The sequence below is a fragment of the Annulohypoxylon truncatum genome (genome assembly GCF_022578515.1).
Source record: "Annulohypoxylon truncatum strain CBS 140777 unplaced genomic scaffold F4807scaffold_10, whole genome shotgun sequence".
NCBI lineage: Eukaryota > Fungi > Ascomycota > Sordariomycetes > Xylariales > Hypoxylaceae > Annulohypoxylon > Annulohypoxylon truncatum.
In genome coordinates, this window is record NW_025953796.1 from 309,452 (window position 1) to 328,987 (window position 19,536).

General features: G+C 48.3%; 6 protein-coding genes across 6 annotated transcripts; 3 read left to right on the plus strand and 3 right to left on the minus strand.

The window, feature by feature from the left end:
* Window positions 1–944: 944 nt before the first annotated feature.
* On the plus strand, window positions 945–4,575 carry F4807DRAFT_450946 (uncharacterized protein; the record flags this gene model as incomplete). Its single annotated transcript, XM_048000186.1, has 2 exons — window positions 945–1,212; window positions 1,280–4,575. 2 exons carry the CDS (start codon window positions 945–947, stop codon window positions 4,573–4,575), a joined length of 3,564 nt encoding a protein of 1,187 aa, XP_047855726.1.
* A 1,967-nt stretch (window positions 4,576–6,542) lies between these two features.
* On the minus strand, window positions 6,543–7,038 carry F4807DRAFT_458779 (uncharacterized protein; the record flags this gene model as incomplete). The annotated part of the gene is made up of 2 exons (XM_048001262.1): window positions 6,543–6,568; window positions 6,633–7,038. The coding sequence occupies 2 exons, from the start codon at window positions 7,036–7,038 to the stop codon at window positions 6,543–6,545; spliced, it is 432 nt and encodes a 143-aa protein (XP_047855727.1).
* Window positions 7,039–10,152: 3,114 nt separating this feature from the next.
* F4807DRAFT_419400 (uncharacterized protein) lies at window positions 10,153–11,139 on the minus strand. The gene has a single exon (XM_047997412.1). The coding sequence runs from the start codon at window positions 11,104–11,106 to the stop codon at window positions 10,699–10,701; it is 408 nt and encodes a 135-aa protein (XP_047855728.1). The 5' UTR covers window positions 11,107–11,139; the 3' UTR covers window positions 10,153–10,698.
* A 130-nt stretch (window positions 11,140–11,269) lies between these two features.
* On the plus strand, window positions 11,270–13,596 carry F4807DRAFT_28940 (uncharacterized protein). The gene has a single exon (XM_047994783.1). The coding sequence runs from the start codon at window positions 11,448–11,450 to the stop codon at window positions 13,425–13,427; it is 1,980 nt and encodes a 659-aa protein (XP_047855729.1). The 5' UTR covers window positions 11,270–11,447; the 3' UTR covers window positions 13,428–13,596.
* F4807DRAFT_28944 (zf-DHHC-domain-containing protein) lies at window positions 13,596–15,189 on the minus strand. Its single transcript, XM_047994784.1, has 2 exons — window positions 15,014–15,189; window positions 13,596–14,962 (listed from the first exon to the last, which is right to left on the minus strand). The coding sequence occupies exons 1-2, from the start codon at window positions 15,100–15,102 to the stop codon at window positions 13,765–13,767; spliced, it is 1,287 nt and encodes a 428-aa protein (XP_047855730.1). The 5' UTR covers window positions 15,103–15,189; the 3' UTR covers window positions 13,596–13,764.
* A 503-nt stretch (window positions 15,190–15,692) lies between these two features.
* On the plus strand, window positions 15,693–19,215 carry F4807DRAFT_419402 (TRF2-interacting telomeric protein/Rap1 C terminal domain-containing protein). Its single transcript, XM_047997413.1, has 4 exons — window positions 15,693–16,241; window positions 16,295–16,618; window positions 16,675–17,007; window positions 17,060–19,215. The coding sequence occupies exons 1-4, from the start codon at window positions 16,110–16,112 to the stop codon at window positions 18,854–18,856; spliced, it is 2,586 nt and encodes an 861-aa protein (XP_047855731.1). The 5' UTR covers window positions 15,693–16,109; the 3' UTR covers window positions 18,857–19,215.
* Window positions 19,216–19,536: the final 321 nt, after the last annotated feature.

A 19,536-nucleotide genomic window follows, 5' to 3' on the forward strand; every position in this document is an offset into this window, starting at 1 on the left:
AACTCGAAGTACCGACACACTCTATTCCTAAGTCGGTCAGCCCACTAGGGGGGCCAACCTCTCATCACTCCATCAATTGATCTCCTTCTTGCTGCATTCCGCCGTCTTTCTCTACTCGTTCGCCTAACTGCTTCTTGATTGAACACCCTCTTCCATGCAGATCAGACCCATTACCATGCAACCTGGGGAGACTAACCTACATACACTAACCAAGTTAAGCTCATCCTTATGCTACTACACAGAGACCTACATAGAGGAACGCACGGAAGAGGGGCCCCTAGGAAGTTCCTACAGGGCATAGTCCATGTTCAAACTGATACATATGTAGTACGTGCAGTGCTGAGGACGAGGGGTCCTATGTTGTATCGCCCGACTAAAAGGGGGCTAAATATCGTATGGTTCCTACATTTGTCCAAGTGTTCGCGGATGAGGTGGATATGATCACGCCCATCGCTCGGAATTTACCTCCCATTCTGCCATTAACCAGTCAATCAGCCCGTGCCACTGTATGCGGACATCCTGGGATCTGCCAAGAAACATCCTTTCCCCCACGTCCTTGGCCAGGGGATCTGGATCATCGTCCTATCCAGTCCATCCATCACTTTTTGTCTCCTACACCCTCTTTTTTTTAACATTGCACAGAAGTCCTCAGCCGCGTCTTGAATGAATCTGTCGGCTCTTTAAATCGTTCGTCTCCTATTCGATATACGGAATATCGGGTCATGGGAGAATAGTCGGCGACAAGGTCGTTCTCCAATTCCCCGACTGAAGGACGAGTGGTGAAGGTAGCGAGCGCAGCGAGTGCCGGCCGTAAGGCACTTTAGGATATCAGTACCAAGCGCAGTTTAATCTACATCCCGCTCGCGCCAGCGTCTATCCCGGATTTATCTACTGTCGTCTTCCCCGCGCGCCTCTATTTGAGTCAGTTGCGACTATTATAAGTGATGATGACCAGTCCGCGCGAGAGTGCAACTTCTCGACTTCGTCAAACGCTTAATCCTTTGCGGACGACGGCTCTAGGCGGATTCCACAACCAGCTGAACACACCACATTCTGCAGTTTCAATCAGCTCATCGCACACTTTCGCCGGGCTTCACACGCCGGCGAGTTCTGTACAACCCTATAATCCTCAAGAATGGGTGCCTTCTCCTGTGGCCGGTCCTGAGCGAACGCGACAGTTCCCTCCACCATCGTCGCTACGCGATTCACAATGTAAGCTATTCATAAAATACCGTCTTAAGACGCTAGTCGGTGAAGCGTAAGCTGACGAACATGATAGCGGCAGCTCCCGCGCCACCTCCGCCTTATTCCCCTCCGCGCAGTCAGGGACCGGCTAGCACCGTTTATGAGACGCCTCCGGCAAACATCTCTGCAGTTCGGGTTCCCGCTTCGAGCGTTCATCGTCCTTCTCCGGAACCAGCGAATAGTCAGAACTTTCCTCCGCCGCCGGGCTCAAATGGGCGCGGTGCTTCTCGTGAAAGGCGCTTTGGTCTACCGTCTTTAACTCGACGGAGAGATCGAGGCACACCTGAATCATCGCCTCCTGATCCTCATCCTCCCACTTCAATATCCCGACCACAACCGCTTGCAATTCAGGTCCCTACCCCAGTAAACCCGTCAAATCCAGCAGATCCTAATCTCTTCGTTGCGCCCCCTAGTGCGCGCAGAGCGGCATCTGCGAGCGCAATTGACACGCCGACTTCAGCGCGGTCCAGATCGGCTTCTCAATCGAGATGGGAGCCCGGCATGCCTCTACCTCCACCGCCGCCGGGACCTCCTCCCACTCAGTCCCGATCCCAAAGTCTCAATAGGACCACCGATCCTGTCGTCTCTCCTCCTACAAGGCGGCCACCTCCTAGTGGAGTAACTGCTCTTGGCCCCGTCCCGCCAACTCCTGCCGACTGGGTCAATGACGAACGTCAGGCCGCCCGTGGTAAATCGACTAATCCGCTTGGATTAACAATTGATACGTCCGCCGCCGCCGCCGGGTCTAGTTCCCAGGCTCCCCCTGAGTCGGGATCCGCATCGGGCTCTGCCGGCCTCAATAGGACTGGTGCTGTCCGAGGTGAAAAGTCCTTGCGTGAAAGGCGGAATGAGAGTCGAACACGACAGAGACCTGAGGATGGTATTCAGCCTTTAACTGACATTATAGTTCCTAGCGGATCGGGCGTATCTAGAAAATTTTCGGTCCATAAAGGAACTCCACGAAGCGGTGGTAAATCAATAGCCGACGTGCCAAGATCTGGTGACGACGTGAACTTCGACTCTAGAAACTCAACACCTCGTCCGTCTGCCGGGCTCCACCCAGAGACGCCGACGCCACCCTTTTCACCGCGTCCGCAAAAGGGATATCCGGTCACAGAACCGGGCCACGCCATCGCTCCGAAAGCCCTTCCCACCCCGCCACCGCAAAGCCGGTCCGCCTCTAACTGTTCCCAAGCACGGCCTGAAATTCAAAATTTGATGAATGCCCTTTCACCAGCCGCTTATCCCACAACCAAACAAGCCGTAATCGGCCAGACGGCAGAGCAGTTCTGTCGAGGCAGCATAGAGCGCTTTCAAGCATTCGCCAACCAAGAAGCCGTTGCGGGATCGGATGCCGAGCGAGTTAAGCTCTTTACTGACTTCATAGTCAATGAGTCTAGGTTACGGCGTGAAAGATATGCAACGGCTATCGGAGCGATGGGATCTGAGATCTTTGATCTGACGCGGGATTTATTCCGCCCTATGAAGGTTCGGCGCGACTCATCTAACTCACAGTCCGGTGAATGGACGCCACAGATGTCCGAGACGAGGTCACAACGAAACTCAATGAATTCTGTCTTCCGTGAACAAGTCCAGTCAAATTCAGCTCCAGCTTCAGCAAACCTTCCTGCCTCTCCCTCTCCCATGAATGGAACGCCTGGAAACACGAACTGGAACTCGCAATATATGCCATCGCTATCACCCATTCTTAGCATGAGCGTTAGTGAGCATCCTGATGAATCTAGTTCTCGAGGACGGCCGGCGAGTCGGTGGTGGGAGACCGAATCCGGCGGGGAAGGCAATAGAATAGAAAGGACAAAACGAGAATCGAAGTATATGGGTGTACCTAAAGAAGCTAGAGAAGCTTTACAGTGGCAGGATACACCGGGAAGCATGGATAGTCTCGCCGGACCCAGTGAACAACATTACGCAGAAAACGAATACCCTCCTGAAAAGGTTGGGTGGCACGAATCGAAGCAGACGCCAACGCCTCATCCATTCAGAAACTCACTCTTATCCGTGGCCTCGTCAGCACCAAACACGCCGAGTCCATCTCAACTTGACATATCGCGACTCGTGACACTTCCACCACCATATCCGCGTCACCACCCCGCGGTAAATAACAACCACCCAGAACTCTCCTCTACGCGCACTCTCGTGCGAGCCCTCAGCGACCTGCGAGAAGTCCAAGCAACCAAAGACCGCTTCCAGCAAGACACGCAGCGAGCGCGGGACGAAGCCGCGCAAGCAGCCAGCACGCGCCAAAAGTCGCTGCGCGCAAACCTGCACCAGGAAATCAGCGCAGGCAACATGTCGTACGCCGAAGCGGCGGCCATCGAAGCCGACACGCAGGCGTCGGAGAACGCGAAGGCCAAGGAGGTCGAGAAGCAGGAATTCGACCGGTTCCAGAACGCGGTAGTAATGCCGCTGAACGAGCTACTAACAAGCCGCATCGCGCAGGCGTCTTCGCTCTTCGACGAGCTGCGCTCGCGCCTGTTCGTCGAGACGCAGGCGCCCGACCCCAACATGCCGCAGGAGGAAGGCGACGAGCAGCCGGAGCTGCTGGAGAAGCTAACGCTGCTAAAATGGATCTTCGAGGCGCGCGAGATGCTGCACCGCGAGATCTACGACCTGCTCAGCGACCGCAACGACCGGTACAAGGAGATGGTGGTCACGCCGTACCGGCTCTCGGGCAACGAGGAGAAGCTGCGGACGGCCGAGGCCTTCTTCGTCGACGACGCGGATAAGCGGCGTCTCGCGTTCGCGAGCGAGGTTTTGCAAAGGACAAGGGAGTTCCGCGACGTCGTCGAGGAGAACGTCGTCCGCGGCGTCGACATGCAGCTCAACGCGTTCTGGGACCTCGCGCCGCCGCTGAAAAGGCTGCTCGACAAGATCCCCGCGTCCCTGGACCAGCACTTCCGCATCCAGATCCCGCACGCGGAGTTCGAGGAGAACCCGAGCTACCACACGCACCCGCTGCAGTACCTGTTTAGTCTGCTGCTGCACGCGGAGAAGAGCACGTACCAGTTCATCGAGTCCCAGACTAACCTCTTATGCCTGCTGCACGAGGTCAAGGAGGCGGTTACGAGTGCGCGCGCGAAGGTCGGCGAGGCGGAGGGCCGCGATCCGAGGGTTGTTGAGGAGGAACGTGGGGTGGAGCAGACGCGACTTACGGACGACCTTAAGGAGAAGGTGCGCGTTGTCCAGGATCAGTGGGAGGGCGCGCTCGGCGAAGCCATGAAGGGCGTCAAGGAGCGTGTAGGCGAGTGGCTGTTGTCGACGGGTGGTTGGGATGAGAGCCTTGAAGATGGAGGCGTCGGCGGTGGCTAAGCTAGGACATGAGGATGACGGTATTGAGGACGACGGTATTGGAAGGCGATGTGAACGCAATTCCGTGTTGGTGTAATGGGACATCTGCGGGTGACGACTTGTACCCGCCTGTTTGTGTGATACCCCTTTTAGTTCATGATGAATGGTATGAATTTATGGCTCGAAGTATTTCATTTACTCTCAATTACCTCGGGTAAGTTTGGGAGATGCCACGATTATCCTTAGATAGATGCTAGGTACGTAGGTACTCAAGTACCTGATTAACGAATTGATACGTTTACCTATATTCAAACGCTTTCATCCCTGCTGCTCCAGTGCTGTTGTTAAAGCTAGGTCTGTTGATAAGGGTAATTGAATCAGAGGGCTAGAAAATGCCTAAATGATATGGCAGGTTCTCACAGTATTTACAGATTTTTTCTTTAAAATTTGAAGATTCATCCCTAGACTCGAACTTAGGCCCTCGAAGCACCCGTGGTGTCTGGTTTATGACTGGGATTTCAAAATATAGCTGGAGGTGATATCAGACCATCATATTAAGGGCATGCTATTTCTCCCTGGTTAGTTAATATCCGAGTTAGCAAGAGAGTTGAAGGTATGCAAAAGGGGGCAAAAAATGTCCTCAGAAATTGCAGAATCACAGGTCATCAGGCATTCAGCTTGGAACAAACATCTTTTATCATCATTGGACACGCATAACCATGACCACTTAGCCACAAAGGTCATTGCTTGTTGATACTAAGAATATCTATTAAGTATTATGACTTAGGTGTTAACATTGAAGCTCATCAGTCGTCTCTTTGATGTACGAGCAACAATACTCGTTATTCGGGGGCATTGTTCAACAATTCTACAACTCTTATGGTTGTTACATACCAGACTCGGATTAATAACACGTTAGATCCATTAGTTGGTTATGCTTCACTATGATCCTAACCCTCTAATTAGCAGAGATCTTAGAGGTATTAGGGCTCTCCTTAAAATTGCCTTCAGCAGTACGATAACTCATACTACTGTTCGTCCCTAGATTACACCCCTAAAAATAATCACGAAGGGTTCTTCATGAACATAAAGTTAAATACCTCACCCTTCGCTTGTTAGCTTCTCACACACATACCTAAGTACAGCCAGTTCTCTTAGGTGCAGGTTTTCAAATGTGAATAGACAATTTCATTCTAATGTTCCACATCTATTGGCAATATTCTTTAGGATAGGTACCTCTAGATGTCGCAGTAGACATATCGTATTGATGATTCTTACCTAGCTTCTTAAAGACTAATCCGCACCTCCGGCTATGATCGGGTCACCCCTGTCCAGTTGATGATTTTTAGGTAAATCATTTTCGCCATTCTTTGCTAAAATTATTGTAATAATATAATTGTCTCAGAAGTCTATTTCTGGTTAAATTATTGCCGAAGCTTAGAGACAATTACAAAGCAAAATACTTCCTAGACGACACTGTGAATTGCTCAAGTACTAGGCAAACTGAAGCTGGGTAGGCAATTACGACCGATATACCGGATGTGGGTCTTCCGCATTTTGCCCGGTCCCGACGTTTAACGTCCCGGCATCGGGGCGGTTTCCGGCCTTTATCTCGATTCTTGGTAAGGAAGTTAGAGCAATAACAGAACGACGACTGCTGCATAACGCTATCTGCGGCGTCGTCTTTCTTAATCCAACGCGGTAACAAAAACAATAAAAAGAATAAATTAAATAAGACTTTTCCAAACACATTTAATACGCATCATTTCTCATTCGAGTAGTAGCCTAATGCCGTTCAATGTTATCATCGAATTCATAATCTTATTCAACTAGTATCCTTTGATCCCATAATCCGAAGCCACTTCGTCCATTTGCCGTTGCTTAAGGTTGCAATGTCCTATATTAGATGATTAGTTTATTTTGCGATATTTAGGAAAATAGAGAACGATTACGAACCATCGGATAGAATCGAAGTAATTTGAGAATCCCTAGTGAATCTGGTTTGCTAATCGTGCTATAATGATTCGACGAATTAGTGAAAGGATTTTACGGTGAACGCTTTATATACAGGTACTTACCTCGAGCGATGAAGGCGATGAAGGCTTCATCTAAGCTGCTCTCCGGTTTGTAGGGATCTGATTGATCCCGTAACCCGGAGGAATCTCCTCTGAAGTCATGGGGATGACGACGGTAATGAGCCAGCAGCGCATTCCAATTGCGATGGTGTGAATCGCAATCGGGGCATGCCCAAACCATACCGTCCAGCTTAAACTGCGTCTTCTGGTAGGCCGAGCTGGGGTTGTGGACTTTAGTCAAGTGCGAAGAAATGCAGTGTGAATCATTTTTGACCACAGCACCACACTCACACATGAGTTTGCCGTCAGTGCTAACCCAGCCATCAGCTCCGGGGTGGCAAGGAGCTGCGTCCGGGTCGGCGTCGGGGAGGGCGTGCTTAGTTTTACGCCAATTACGGATAGTCACCATCGTGGCGGATCTTTTCTTCGAGATTGGGAGTGTGGGTAAAGAGGGAAATGATGGTTAATGGTAAATTTGGCAGATTGGAATGGAATTAGAGAATCTTCCTACGGGTGGTGTTAAATAGAAAATGGCCTTACCTCCTAGGCGGTGAAATCAGTAGTACCAGGTATCTACCTCAGTACTTTGCTTTCCTAGGACAGTGGTGATTCTTCAACTTCTGACTAATTAGGTTATGACAGGGAAATCTTTTGGTGTAAAGGAAGGAGTGGAAGGTACTAATTCTAAGAATAGAGGCATTTTCAACGCATACACTTGCCCAACTCTACCGAGTTACGAGGGTCGAATGTGTCCATGCATTCGTTCTAAGGACGGGCCTTGCCATAATAGTCCGAAGCGGGTCCTCGTTTGTTTCTTAAAAGGCGAGTGGTATCTAGGCAAGAGCCATATTCAGACAGAAGCAATGAGCTATTTCCTCGATTTATTTTTTCGGGTTGTTTCTTAACAAGATTATGACTGGTTGAAGCTCGACTTCGATGATTATTGAAGGAATGCACAGATCGAAGAAGCTACAAGCTTCGATGTTAGATCATGAGACTCTACGAATGATGTCGTACTTAGTAATACTCATAGAATGCCTTCCCAAGTAATTAATTGTTTGTCATGTTTCATCTCCACAGCTAAGCTAATTACATGATTGGGGAGGAAAGAAAACGTCTATGTTCACAAATCATACTTTGATGAGTAATACTTCTCTTTAATGGCAAAAGCAGATATTTGGTTTATAGTTTTATGATTATCTTCGTGTATGTTGATTACATTGTCGTTGTAGCGTTAACGTTTACTGTTGCTGCGTTAGCCGTCGTTGTGTTTCGTTTTCGTACTTGTCCTATTATCCACGTAACCCGCAGAGTTCTCCTAGATCTTTGTAATTGAGCTTACATAGTTTAAGTAAATGCATACCACTTGTTACATAAAGCTTGAGCCGGGCTGATAAAATCATGTTTTAACCAAAAATCAATAGCCATTATCATGATTATTTTATTGTGTCGCCGTTGTGCTCGTTGTCGTTTTATAGTAGACAGGTAGACAGGTAGACAGTTGTAACCTTTGGTGGAAAGAACTCGGCAACTGCTAACTTGTAAAATCTTAAGGATCCAAAACATGTCATGATAGAAATGACTTGAAACTTTGTAAATTCTAGGTAATTAATTTTTCATAGGTGCAGATCAAATCAAGCTGGTAGCTCGTTAAACTAACTTCATCCATTACCACTAAGTTTACTGTAGGAAAGGGGAAAAGGGCAAAAGAAGCCTTGTTTACATCCTTCTCAAACATGTAGCTAGGATCAAGCAACCCCCTGAACTGGCAGTAGGTACCTATCTAAGAATATGTAGTGAACGTAATGTACCTACACGAAGATTTATAAATGAGAAGTAGATAGCACATAAAGCTAAGTGTTTATTCAAAGTCCATTACCATATATCAACTTCATGGTTGTTATAAAGCATTGTTGTACAACCAAATGGATTATCATGTTCGTAAAAAGTTTCCCGTTTCGTGAGAAATCTCGATGATAAACACGGCGTTCAGTCTGCAGGTCTCATATATCCTTCGAAAGTATTTTCCATATAGACACATTTTTGCATTGATGCTGACGTATTTCCCTGGGATGATATACGCATACAGATCCAACAATCTGCAGAAAATCGAGCCAACTATGATTGATAACTGAGGTAGGGTGATACATTTAGTCTTTGACTGCATGATTCCATGACGCAGATGTTGTGGCACGAGGCTTTTAACTTATAACTGACCGCTTTTCATACGTCAGTTTTAACTTGTCTCTCCATGTAACCACTTACTTTACGTAGCCACTGCAAACTCTATTAATGATATGAGTAAAGAGAAGTTACTGAGACTTATTTGACGGTGATATCCTCCGTTTCCCACCGCATTAGCTAAAAAATGTCTATAGAAAACCCAGCATATTAATATATGTGCGTGTATTTATTACGTGAGATGTCTAAGAATTCGTACTAATCAGGGATGATCTTCACTATTTCCTTCCTTCATGCTTGCAAGATATTACTTTCAAAGGAATCCCCTACTTCCGTTGTCGTACGAAGTTTTTCGGAATTACTCCGAGGGCTTATGGTAAGGTATTACCTCGTACCCATATTAGAAACTCATGTAATATGGTCAAGCGTTTGTATAAGCAGGTAGCTTCAAGCACTTACTATAGTAGCGATGTGAAGTGACAGACCTATGATAACCTTTCTAGCTTGTCTCCTGGAGGTAGTGCATATGTCAGGCTCGTTTTCTATGACGAAAGGAATGGGGATGGCGCTGATAGAAGGAATTTTAGATGTGGAAGGGCAAGTATCTAGGTATCAAGTTATCTCTTACCTACTTTCCTGCATATATTGGGATTTCGTATGAATAGTAAGCCTATGTACGTGATGTCCGAAAGATCTATAAAGCGAGGGACTGCCCCCTGGAATTGAGTCCCTTAAGTTTATCATCGGCATTCGTCAACTTGGTCAACTATTCAACCAATCTACTACAAGAACACTATTTCGCGAAATATTCTATCACCACTAATATTGAAGATGCAGATTTCTATTGTCACTATTGTTACATTTGTATCCTTGGCTATGGCCGCTCCCAATGCACAGCCGGAAAATGGCGGGTTGGAGAGCCTTGTACGCAAGGTAAATTTTCTATAATGAATGACCCATACACGAACGCGGACTCACATTACTGCTATGTAGGATGGATGCGGTGATAAGTATAATTCCTGCGGCGAGGAGAACCAACCACCGTGCTGTTCTGGCTTCACCTGCGATACGGGTACCTGTCTTTGAACGATTTAACGAGATCGATCCGTGTAAACCCTCGACGTTAAGGCAAGTGTTCAATGTCTAAGGCGTATGTTGCAAGTGCCCCTACTGACCACTATGGAAACAGGTGTGTCGTATGGTTAGGGGCTCATGGGTAGACTACGTGATGGTCTGGAAGTGGGATTTACATTGTTGGAACAAGAAAGTCCTCGAGGCATTGGAGACATTCATTCCTACCGCGGCAAATTGGAAAGAAAACCTAGTAACTATACTATTTATAGGCCAACACACTCGTTTTTAATCCAAAATGGCTTACTCACCTGGGCAGTCGTGATGTAGCAGTTTGTCTAATTGAAGCTAAATAGCTGTCGCCTCCTTGTTGTATTAGGGTTGCCTTCGTTCAATGCCCAATTTTCATCCCGCCTACCTAGATGCTTACGTAGGCAGGTAGGATATTTGCATTCCGATGATCTTTGGGTATATGCTTTAGAAAGGCAAGGGAAAGGGTACGCAATGGTCATACCCTATTGAAGGAAGATCAACGATTATTCACGTGAATCCGTATTAACGTCCTGATTGACACTCGGTATTCCACCATAATTTGCTAGCAGTATATGCAATCGAGGTACTGCTTTGAGGAGTTCTCGGTTGCTTCAACATGAAACCTGCAATAAGAACAGGCATAGATACACCTAATGCAGCTGGGTATCGATATGAGAGACTCGAGAGCGTTCGGGATATCATTGCGAGCAGTTTTTCCAAATACGAGAAAGCTATGAACTTGCTTTTATCTATTTCCCCATGTTTATATTTGCGAACTCATCCCTCAACTCTTTTCGCTGCTCTTCTCGTATTCTATTGGTAAGTCCATACCGACTCGGCGGGCGGTCAACCTGACGCGCTCTTCGTCGTCCATGTTCATGCCTGGATTGTATCGCTCTAGTAATGTTGTATATTGCCTTTGTGCTTTCAGATATTGAAGCAGCTGGTCGGCCTGGGCGAGTGCATGTGGGTGCGGTGCGTCGTCCGAGAAATTTTGTCTTAATCGTTGATGTAGAGGTGATCGAGTTTGTGATGATGCTGTAGACGAGAGCGGTTTTGGCGGAAGCTCGCGGAGTAGCGAGCGGTATAAGGAGCGAAGTTGCGACTGTTTCGACATGGTCGCTAGCAGGTGGATGGCAAGGAGAGTCGAAGATTTGATGATGTAGGTGGGACTTCGGGATGTTATGAACATTACTAGTAACTTACTAGTAGTAAGGTTCTCGAGTCGCTCCCGCTCCCGAGTCACGGTTTTCAAATTGCGATAAGATCGATAAGATAATGCACGCGCGCCACTTATCATTACGTAAGCTAGGGAAATCTTAAAATTTTCTTAGCTCAATCAATTCTTTTTTTCTCTTTTCCTCTTCGATTATCCAGGTCGCAGGTGTTTTACGATGAGAGCACCGGCCTCCAATCTCTACTTTTCGGATTCTACAATGGATTTGCGTCACGTAGTCTATGCTGCGCCTAAAGTTGTTCCTCTAATAACCTTGAAAGTCTGAATTCGGTCAATCCGATAGCACTGCTATCAAAATGTCTTGGACGAAGACAAATCAATTCCACCAACTCCATGCGCTTCTAGCGATGCCAGCTTCGCTACGGCTAGTCTTGGTTGGCAACACTTCTCGACTACGATTTAGTCCTACATACAATCCTTTGACAAACCTTAGACACTATGCCTCGAGGTCAAGAAACAGAAAAGGGAACTCGGCTGAAATCGCTGCCTTCTCTCTCCCGGAATTTAGTCCGGCTGGCACCACTCCGGTTGGACACATCTCGCACGAGGAACTCGACAAGAAAACCATTTTAACCCCCTTCCGTCACCTTCCTCTCGATCAAGGGCTGAGAGCCTTGTTTATAAATTCCACTCCCAAACTATGGGATTCCACCGCAGATTTCTATTTGCTCAGGAAGAACACGCGCGTTCCCGAAGTCGCCATTCTTGGTCGGTCCAACGTTGGCAAGTCATCCTTCATTAACGGGGTCTCTCACACTTTTAGAAGCACGTTGGCGCCTACCAGTCAGAAGGCTGGAAGGACGAAGTCGATAAGGTTGTACGGGTTTGGGCCGCCGCCAACCGTACAAGATTTCGACAGCCAGGCGCCGATGACGGGCCCGGAAAAACCCCATCAATATTCTCTTTATGTCGCAGATACGCCCGGATATGGTGAGAATTCGTTGATAGCATGGGGAGACCATGTCAAGTTATACCTGGAGAAGAGGGCGAATCTAAAGGGGGTTATAGTGCTGATTGATGGCGTGGTTGGGCCAAAACGCACAGATGCGGAGTTGTTTAAGTTGCTATGCTCCTTGGAAATGAGGACTAGCATCGTTCTCACTAAGGTAGACAAAGCCCTTGAGTGGGTGAACCGTCTGCGCCTAACATGTCGTAATTTGGAAATACTTATCCGCAAAATTCGAAAAGAGCAGGTGGAAAAGAACTGGATCGTGGATTGGGATGTGTATGTTACCGCTTGCGACGCACGTGACAGTAACCTCCTACATGCGACGCTAAAGAGTGCGAGGATAGCTGTTGTTCGTCAAGCCGGTATGGTGGAAGACAACCTACCAGAGACGGACAGGAATAAAAAGTGGTCCGGCGATATTGTTTCGTTTGAGGACCTGCAGTACAAGACGGATGAGGATGCTCCCACAACCGCTCCGGAGGCCAAAGTGGTAAATACTCCTCCTGAGATTCGAGCCGCCCCCGAAAAGAAAAATGTCCTCGAAAAGAAGAATGCCCCGAAAAATTCCTTTTCTTTCGCCGAACTAGAACGAGCCTCGTCAATGCAGCAACGTGTTCGTCCTAGATTCGGACGGAGCCGGTTTTTTCACACTTCATCAGACGTTAAGTCTATGTTGGAACCACAGTCTAAGGCTTTCGTCCGAAAGTTCCACAGTGCGACCAAGAAGCATGGATCGTCGCAAAGTCCCTCTCGTAAGACAGATGAGGACGTCTTTGATGCCTTTATCAATGATTTGAGGTATTCCAGCACGAAGGGGAACTACGCGCGAAACGTGCGAGATTCACTTAACAAGAACAACTTACCACCTATGCCGCCTCTGCCTCCGAAAAGGATTCGAAAACGTACCCCAGAAATAGCGGGTCTGGCGTCGAAACTGAAAGTCAAGAGACTAAAGCTTGCGGAAATAGAGAGAGAGAGAGAAGTGGCTGGAACGAAGCAGAGGGGAGGGACCAAGGCGAAGAAAGCCCCGATCGATGACGATGATTGGCCAGCGATGCCCCAGCGAAGTAGCAAGAAGAAAGGTTCAGGAGGGTTGGGCGACATCATGAGTCCTGATGCATTCAAGACCATGGTAACATCGTCTGACATTCCGCCGGAAATGGAGGAATTGACAGGGTCAAAGAAGAAGAAGAGGGGCAAGAAATCTAAATCTAAATCTAAGAAGTCAAAAGCTGGGAGGTCGGAGCCGCTCGACCCTTTTGAAGCTAAGTTCGGCGATGCATTCACAGCAAGTAAGCAGAAGATTCCTGCTCGAAGCTCGTTTTAGAGGGGTTTCGTCGGCGTGGCGATGCGCATGGAAAGCATGCTGCGTTCTCGTCTATGTTGTACCTTGTGTATATCTATGAATTCGATAGGTCCCAATGTACAAATGCCAATTCAACTCCTACCGTCAGGAGCTCTAATGACCTATGAACTGTGAAGTTGTTGGTAGGACCTGGACGATTGGGTGGGTAGGGGTCTATATGTCCGATTCGTCTCGCGTATTTCAGTTAGGTAGTTATACGCATATCAAATCACCTAGTCACGAGAAGTACGAAAACACATCTCCATTCACTCCCAGTAAAATCCCATTACTCCAACGTTTTTACCATTACATTCGTATACTACGTAGCAGCAGCAACCAAACTCGACGCCCTCGGCGCCTTGGGCGGCTTCTTAGCCCTCCTCTTGCCCCTCTCCAGATCGGCCGCCGAGCCCGAAACCTCGGCGCGCTGGAAGGTGTAGTTCGGCACGAAAACGTCGACCAGGTTGTCCCAGAAGCCGAGGTCGTACAGGTTCTCGATGTCGCGCAGGCGCCAGACGCGCTCCCACTCGCCGACGCCCGGGGCGTCGCGCGCGTCGGGCGGGGCGCCGTCTTCCGTGCGGATCAGCACCTGCATGGGCTCGAGGGGCCAGCGCGTCCAGGGGGCCTCGTGGTGCGGGTCCTTGGCGCGGTCGCCCGGCAGCGCGCGCTTGAAGGCGCAGCCGTCGTCCATCTCCATCTGCCAGTCCTGCCACTTCATGCTCTCGTTCGTCGTCGTGCCGCAGTAGATCAGGTACAGGTGGTACGCGAGCAGGCCCCAGACTAAGGGGGAGGTCATCAGTGCTAGGAGGGTCACGGAGCCGACGCCGACGTCGTCTTGGATGCCCATGGTCAGCGCGACGAAGTACTGGCTCCAGGACCAGGTGTGCGGTTTAGGGAACAGCGAGAAGTTCTTGTTGTGGTTGCGCGCGGAGTCGGCGACGGCGACGAGGCCGAGGAGCCCGCCGTACAGGGTTAGGGTCGCGGTGGAGAGGAGCAGCAGGATGAAGTAGTGCTGGTTGCCGTAGCCGACGCAGTTGTTGATGAAGACGCAGTGGTGGTCCATCTTGTGCACGCAGCGCTTGCATACGGAGCAGTGCTTGGAGCGCGGCGGCTTCAGGAGGCCGCAGGTTCGGCATGGCGAGCCCGGGTGGAAGAGTGAGAAGTCGTATGGGTAGTGCGACATGTAACGCGAGTGCGTAGCCGGGGTGATGACGCCAGGATCACCAGCCGCGGCGAGATATAGGAATAGATACGGCAGGATGATAGATATGCTGCCTAGAGTCTTGTGGGTGAGGCTCAGGCGCGGCCATACCCCTGGTAGGTACATGTATTCGCCCACAGAGAGTAGTAGAATGAAAAAGATGAGCACCGTTGGGTGCCGATCGTACATGACATAGCGACCAAATCTACCTAGTGCCGTAGAAAGGCGACCAGAGGTAAGTCGCTGGTCCAAGGCTAGAACCGCGTTGGGGGTGTACACCCATATTGCGCGATGTAGCCAGGCTATTGGTGTATGTCTGCACGTCAAGTTAGCGCAATATTTCATTTATACGATGACAGGTACATACCTCAGAGCCGGAAGCCTGCCAAAGAATGCGACAAAAGTCATAGAAGAAATAGCGAGAACGACCAATACGATCTTCGTGAATGCTCCCATGGTCACGTCTCAGAAGAAATCGCAGCAGTAAAACTTGTGTGGGTTAACGAAACATTTGAACTAGTGCAGACTTTGATATCAATCATTGTCAAATCCTCATACACCGGGCTAGGCGCTGATACGAATCCATGTGAAACAGAACTCGGTGGAAATGCGCAGATGGGTATTATACCAATTAATGAGAACGGTCACGAGAGTACGATAAAAACTCGCTGCTGCTAGCAAGAAAATTAGAACAATATCGTAGACGGTTTTCGCCTAGGTCAAGTAATGTGCCGTCGTCAGCTGGGTGTTCATGTTCTAATAAAAGACTTTGGGTTGACACTTGTAACAAGCTGAGGTGTAGCACTTGGCGTACAGCGGCATACAGTGTCATCAGGGGGAAACTGTGTCTAGGTCGTCGTACACATTTGATTTGATTGGTGGACGACCTGAGGCGGTGCATAGGTCATTCAGCCTCTTTTGTCAGCACCTTAAATCGTAGATTGAGGCTGCTCTCGGTTAAATCGATAAACACCCCGCGACAAGCATAATACCTAAAACCCACATGATTCCCCCAAATCTAAGGAAATCGCGATTTAACATCACGCGTCGCATAAAACTTTATTCACGAGACTTTAATTATAAACTCCCAAGGTTGTGCCTGATCTCTTTTTTTAACAACAATAAAAGGGAATACTCACCCAGAAACTCGCTTTACCACTTTACATCACTTTTCCGAGATTACGCTTATGGATTATGAGAAGACGCGCCCAACGCCACCTTACATGAATGATTTCAAGAATCTCAAGGATCCCACATCCGATTGTTGCTAAACTCCTGAGTAATTATCGGCACCCACAACACACCGAGAAACCACTAGATTTCCGCATATAGCCGTTCATAACTTAGCTACATAAGTTGATCCGACTAATTTGTACTCTGATTGTCGACTTTGTTATCCATTTTAGGGCTTAATTTGGTTGTGAAGTTTACCTTAGGGTTAACTGAGGGTTAGGGTTAGCAAAATGGCTGCCCCTATTGTTTACGAAGGGGCCCTCGCCCCCAAAGAACATCTTCAAAATGGACTGTTCAAGAACATAAAATTCTGGGTAGCGCAGCGTGTTCCCATGAGGCTTACCTGGATCCAAAATATTCAAGTGAGAGGGTTATGTTCCTGGCCTGTTGCTTTTCATACTAACATATCGGACAGGACAATGGCGGCAAAGTCATTCAACTGGAGAAGGATGCAGATATGCTGATTGCAGATCATCTAAAGAAGAATAACCCGCCTGGGTCGTATTCTTACGAATGGATCCGGGATTCTCTCAAAGCTGGCGCTCTCCAGCCTCGGGAAGGCTACCTATGTGCGCCTGCTAAGCAGTCTAAACCTACTAGTTCAGCTGTACCTCGGAAGGGTACAAGGGCAGCTTTCACACCCGAGGATGACAAGATTCTCACAAATTGGGTTATGAAAAAGGAGCTAGAAGGCGAGTCCTTAAGTGGGCTTCAGATATATAAAGAACTCGAAGAAAAGGTAAGAGCTTGCCGGAATAGCACCCCAAATATGTCAGCGGTTGACTAATGGATTAGCATTCAAACCATACATATCAATCGTGGCAGGCCCGCTGGGTCAAGAAACTGCAATACCTTCCTCGGCCTGAATTGATCGATGAAGAACCACCTACTCCCCCAAACAAACAAACCGCAGAGCACTACGCACCTTCATCTCCATCTATACCGAGGACACCAGCTCCCCCAAGAGTGGGCCAGCGACCTACTCGGAATCCTACGTCTCGGAGTCCTCGGACTCGCGCAAAGTTTACTGAAGAGGATGATAGGATACTAATCCAGCACATTCAGCAATGCGTACTTCACAACAAGGCAATCAAAGGAATTACGATTTTTCGTGATTTGGCTAATGATGTACGTTTTATATTATCTTCATACTATATTGTTCGCCGCTAACTAAGACTAGTTCCCACAACATACGGAGCAATCCTGGAGGGACCGCTGGGTTAAACAACTTGCGCCAAAATACGAGGATGATATTGTTCACTGGAGATCCGAAACTACACGAGAGGAAACGCCAGAAATCCAAACATCTCCAGTACAGGAAACTACAAATATCACGACGAACACGCCCCAGAAGTTACATACAAGAGGCAAAGAACCGGCCCAATCTGTCATCTCAAGGGGCGATGATGAGGTTGGTGACGAAGGTGCAAGTCTGGAGCGGGATTCCCCTTCTGAATTTCAGGCGAGACCCGAAGCTCCAACAGATGAACCTTCAGATGCATCTAGTGACATGGACCAATCATTCACCGGTGAATTCACCACGAAAGAGGAATTTCGTCGTTGTTATAAGACCTTCATGGAAGCTCAAGACCATATATTTGTTCCTTTCCTCACTATAAAAGGAATTACATTCGAGCCTTGGGACCTGTGGGAAGCTGTCGCCTCTCAGAAGATGGAACCTGAAGAGCGTGATTGGCAACAAATTGCTGAAAAGCTTGGCTTTAACTGGGTTCAACATGAAAATGTTCACGATGAGCTTCGTGTATGCTACGAGAAACATCTTTCCCTGTTCGAGGAGTTCTGGAAGAACTATCAGGAGGAAGAGGAAGAGGAAGAGGAAGAGGAAGTAGAAGATGAAGAAGATCAGGATCTGGAAGAACATCTACCTTCGTCGCCACCGGTAATTTCCTCTTTAAAGCGATCATTAGATGCCCGCCAGGTTTCTTCCGACTACGCATATCCGCAATCTTCGCCCAAGCGACGAAGGCTCAATAAAAATGCAGAAATTCCGTCGACCCCTGATCACGTCAATGGAACCTCCAGTCTACGCCACCAACCTGCCGTTGAAGTGACGCCTAGCGCTCGTCGCTCAGCACAACGCTTTGCAGATGGCGGAGATGAAGAGGACGAATCCCGAGATACGCTGAACGAACTCCCTGCAATACGGGGTGTACGGAAAAAGGTTCTAGAGCCGGAAACACAGGATTTTAGATTTGATCCAGAAACTCAAAATATCATGTTCGACACGCAAGGCGATATGGAGATAGAATCGCAGTTTAGCATCACGCCATCGCAGCAACTACGCCAAGAATCCGATGCCGTATCTCCAGATATCGCAAACGCTTCCCCTACTCCTAAAGCCAGGAACAGGAACGCCACTCAAGGAAGTCCTACTCCAAGAAGGTCGATTCGGAATCCCTTCCAAGAGGACTCTGAAGGGGAGACGTCAGCACCTGCTACTGACAGTCATATTGATGAGGCCACCAAGAATACGGCTGCTGCTGGTAAAGCGAAACGTCGATCTCTACCAGAGTCATTTTCTCTCAAGCCATCTCCCACTGTTAATTCTACGTCAGTGCGCCTTAGAACACAAGCTCAGTCCCATTCTCCAGAATCACCGCGGCCAGCACATCGCCCGATACCCGCAAAAGAAACTCCAGATGATGTTATCGATCGGTTTTGTTCGCTTGGCTACCCGAGGAACATAGTCCTCTTAGCGCTACGGGCCACGACCTGGCGCCTTGGTGACGCGGGCCAGGTTATGGAGATGCTAAAACGAGGAGAAGAGTTGCCGCAGAGGACACACGGAGTTTGGACGCAGCGAGATGACGATGCCTTGAAGTTAGTGACTTCGGACGAACCGCCGAAAGACGAGAAGGAGAAAAGAAAGCGTGCTAGGATGCAAAAACGGCTAGAGGAAAAGCACGGTCCAGAGTTAATGGAGCTTCGATATAAGTATCTATGGGGGGTTGTATGAGATGGTGGCAAGCGTACACAGTGTAGCGAAGATGAATTCTAGTATCCTTGATTGCTATGGCTCATCAAAATCAGCATCCTGCTCATTCATACTGTGCCCCCGCATGTCTTCATCATGGAATTACACCGTACCTATGACAACATGCATTCGATGAAAAAGTACTATATATATGGCGTATTGTGCTTCTATAAGGACGACTCATGAAGTTCAAGGCATACCCAGCGCCATTGTAAACCCCGTTTACACCTCATGTATCATATATATCTTTCCAGACCACATGTCTAAGTCTTCGCTGCCAGGTTTACTACTCTTAATACTTGTGTAGTCGTAGACATTTTTCTAGCTTTAAAATTGAGTGGTAGTTGCGTAGGTAGACAGTTATCTGGCTACTTAGGTAGTATTGCCAGAACCATCTATCAGAGCATCAGAGCAGTTATTTCCATGAGGCCCATAGCATATCGCACTGTATCTTAGCATTCCGAATTAGAGCCACCTTTGAGCTGTCAGGTGTACTTTGACAGTTTCTTAGTACCTGTCTGCTAAATAACACTGGGTGTTAATATTAGGAGGAAGGAACAACAGAAGTCACAGAGGCAATAGCACTTGTGTCACTCCAAAATTTATGGCCATCACACCCTCCATTACAACTTATTTAAACTGCCAACTGCCAAAACTTTCAA

Coding starts and splice junctions, on each gene's coding strand:
- F4807DRAFT_419400 (XM_047997412.1), bottom strand. CDS start 11,106: ATGTTCATAACATCCCGAAGTCCCACCTACATCATCAAATCTTCGACT.
- F4807DRAFT_28940 (XM_047994783.1), top strand. CDS start 11,448: ATGTCTTGGACGAAGACAAATCAATTCCACCAACTCCATGCGCTTCTA.
- F4807DRAFT_28944 (XM_047994784.1), bottom strand. CDS start 15,102: ATGGGAGCATTCACGAAGATCGTATTGGTCGTTCTCGCTATTTCTTCT. Junction 14,963..15,013: donor GGCAGGCTTCCGGCTCTGAG/GTATGTACCTGT, acceptor CTTGACGTGCAG/ACATACACCAATAGCCTGGC.
- F4807DRAFT_419402 (XM_047997413.1), top strand. CDS start 16,110: ATGGCTGCCCCTATTGTTTACGAAGGGGCCCTCGCCCCCAAAGAACAT. Junction 16,242..16,294: donor CCTGGATCCAAAATATTCAA/GTGAGAGGGTTA, acceptor CATATCGGACAG/GACAATGGCGGCAAAGTCAT. Junction 17,008..17,059: donor TTCGTGATTTGGCTAATGAT/GTACGTTTTATA, acceptor AACTAAGACTAG/TTCCCACAACATACGGAGCA.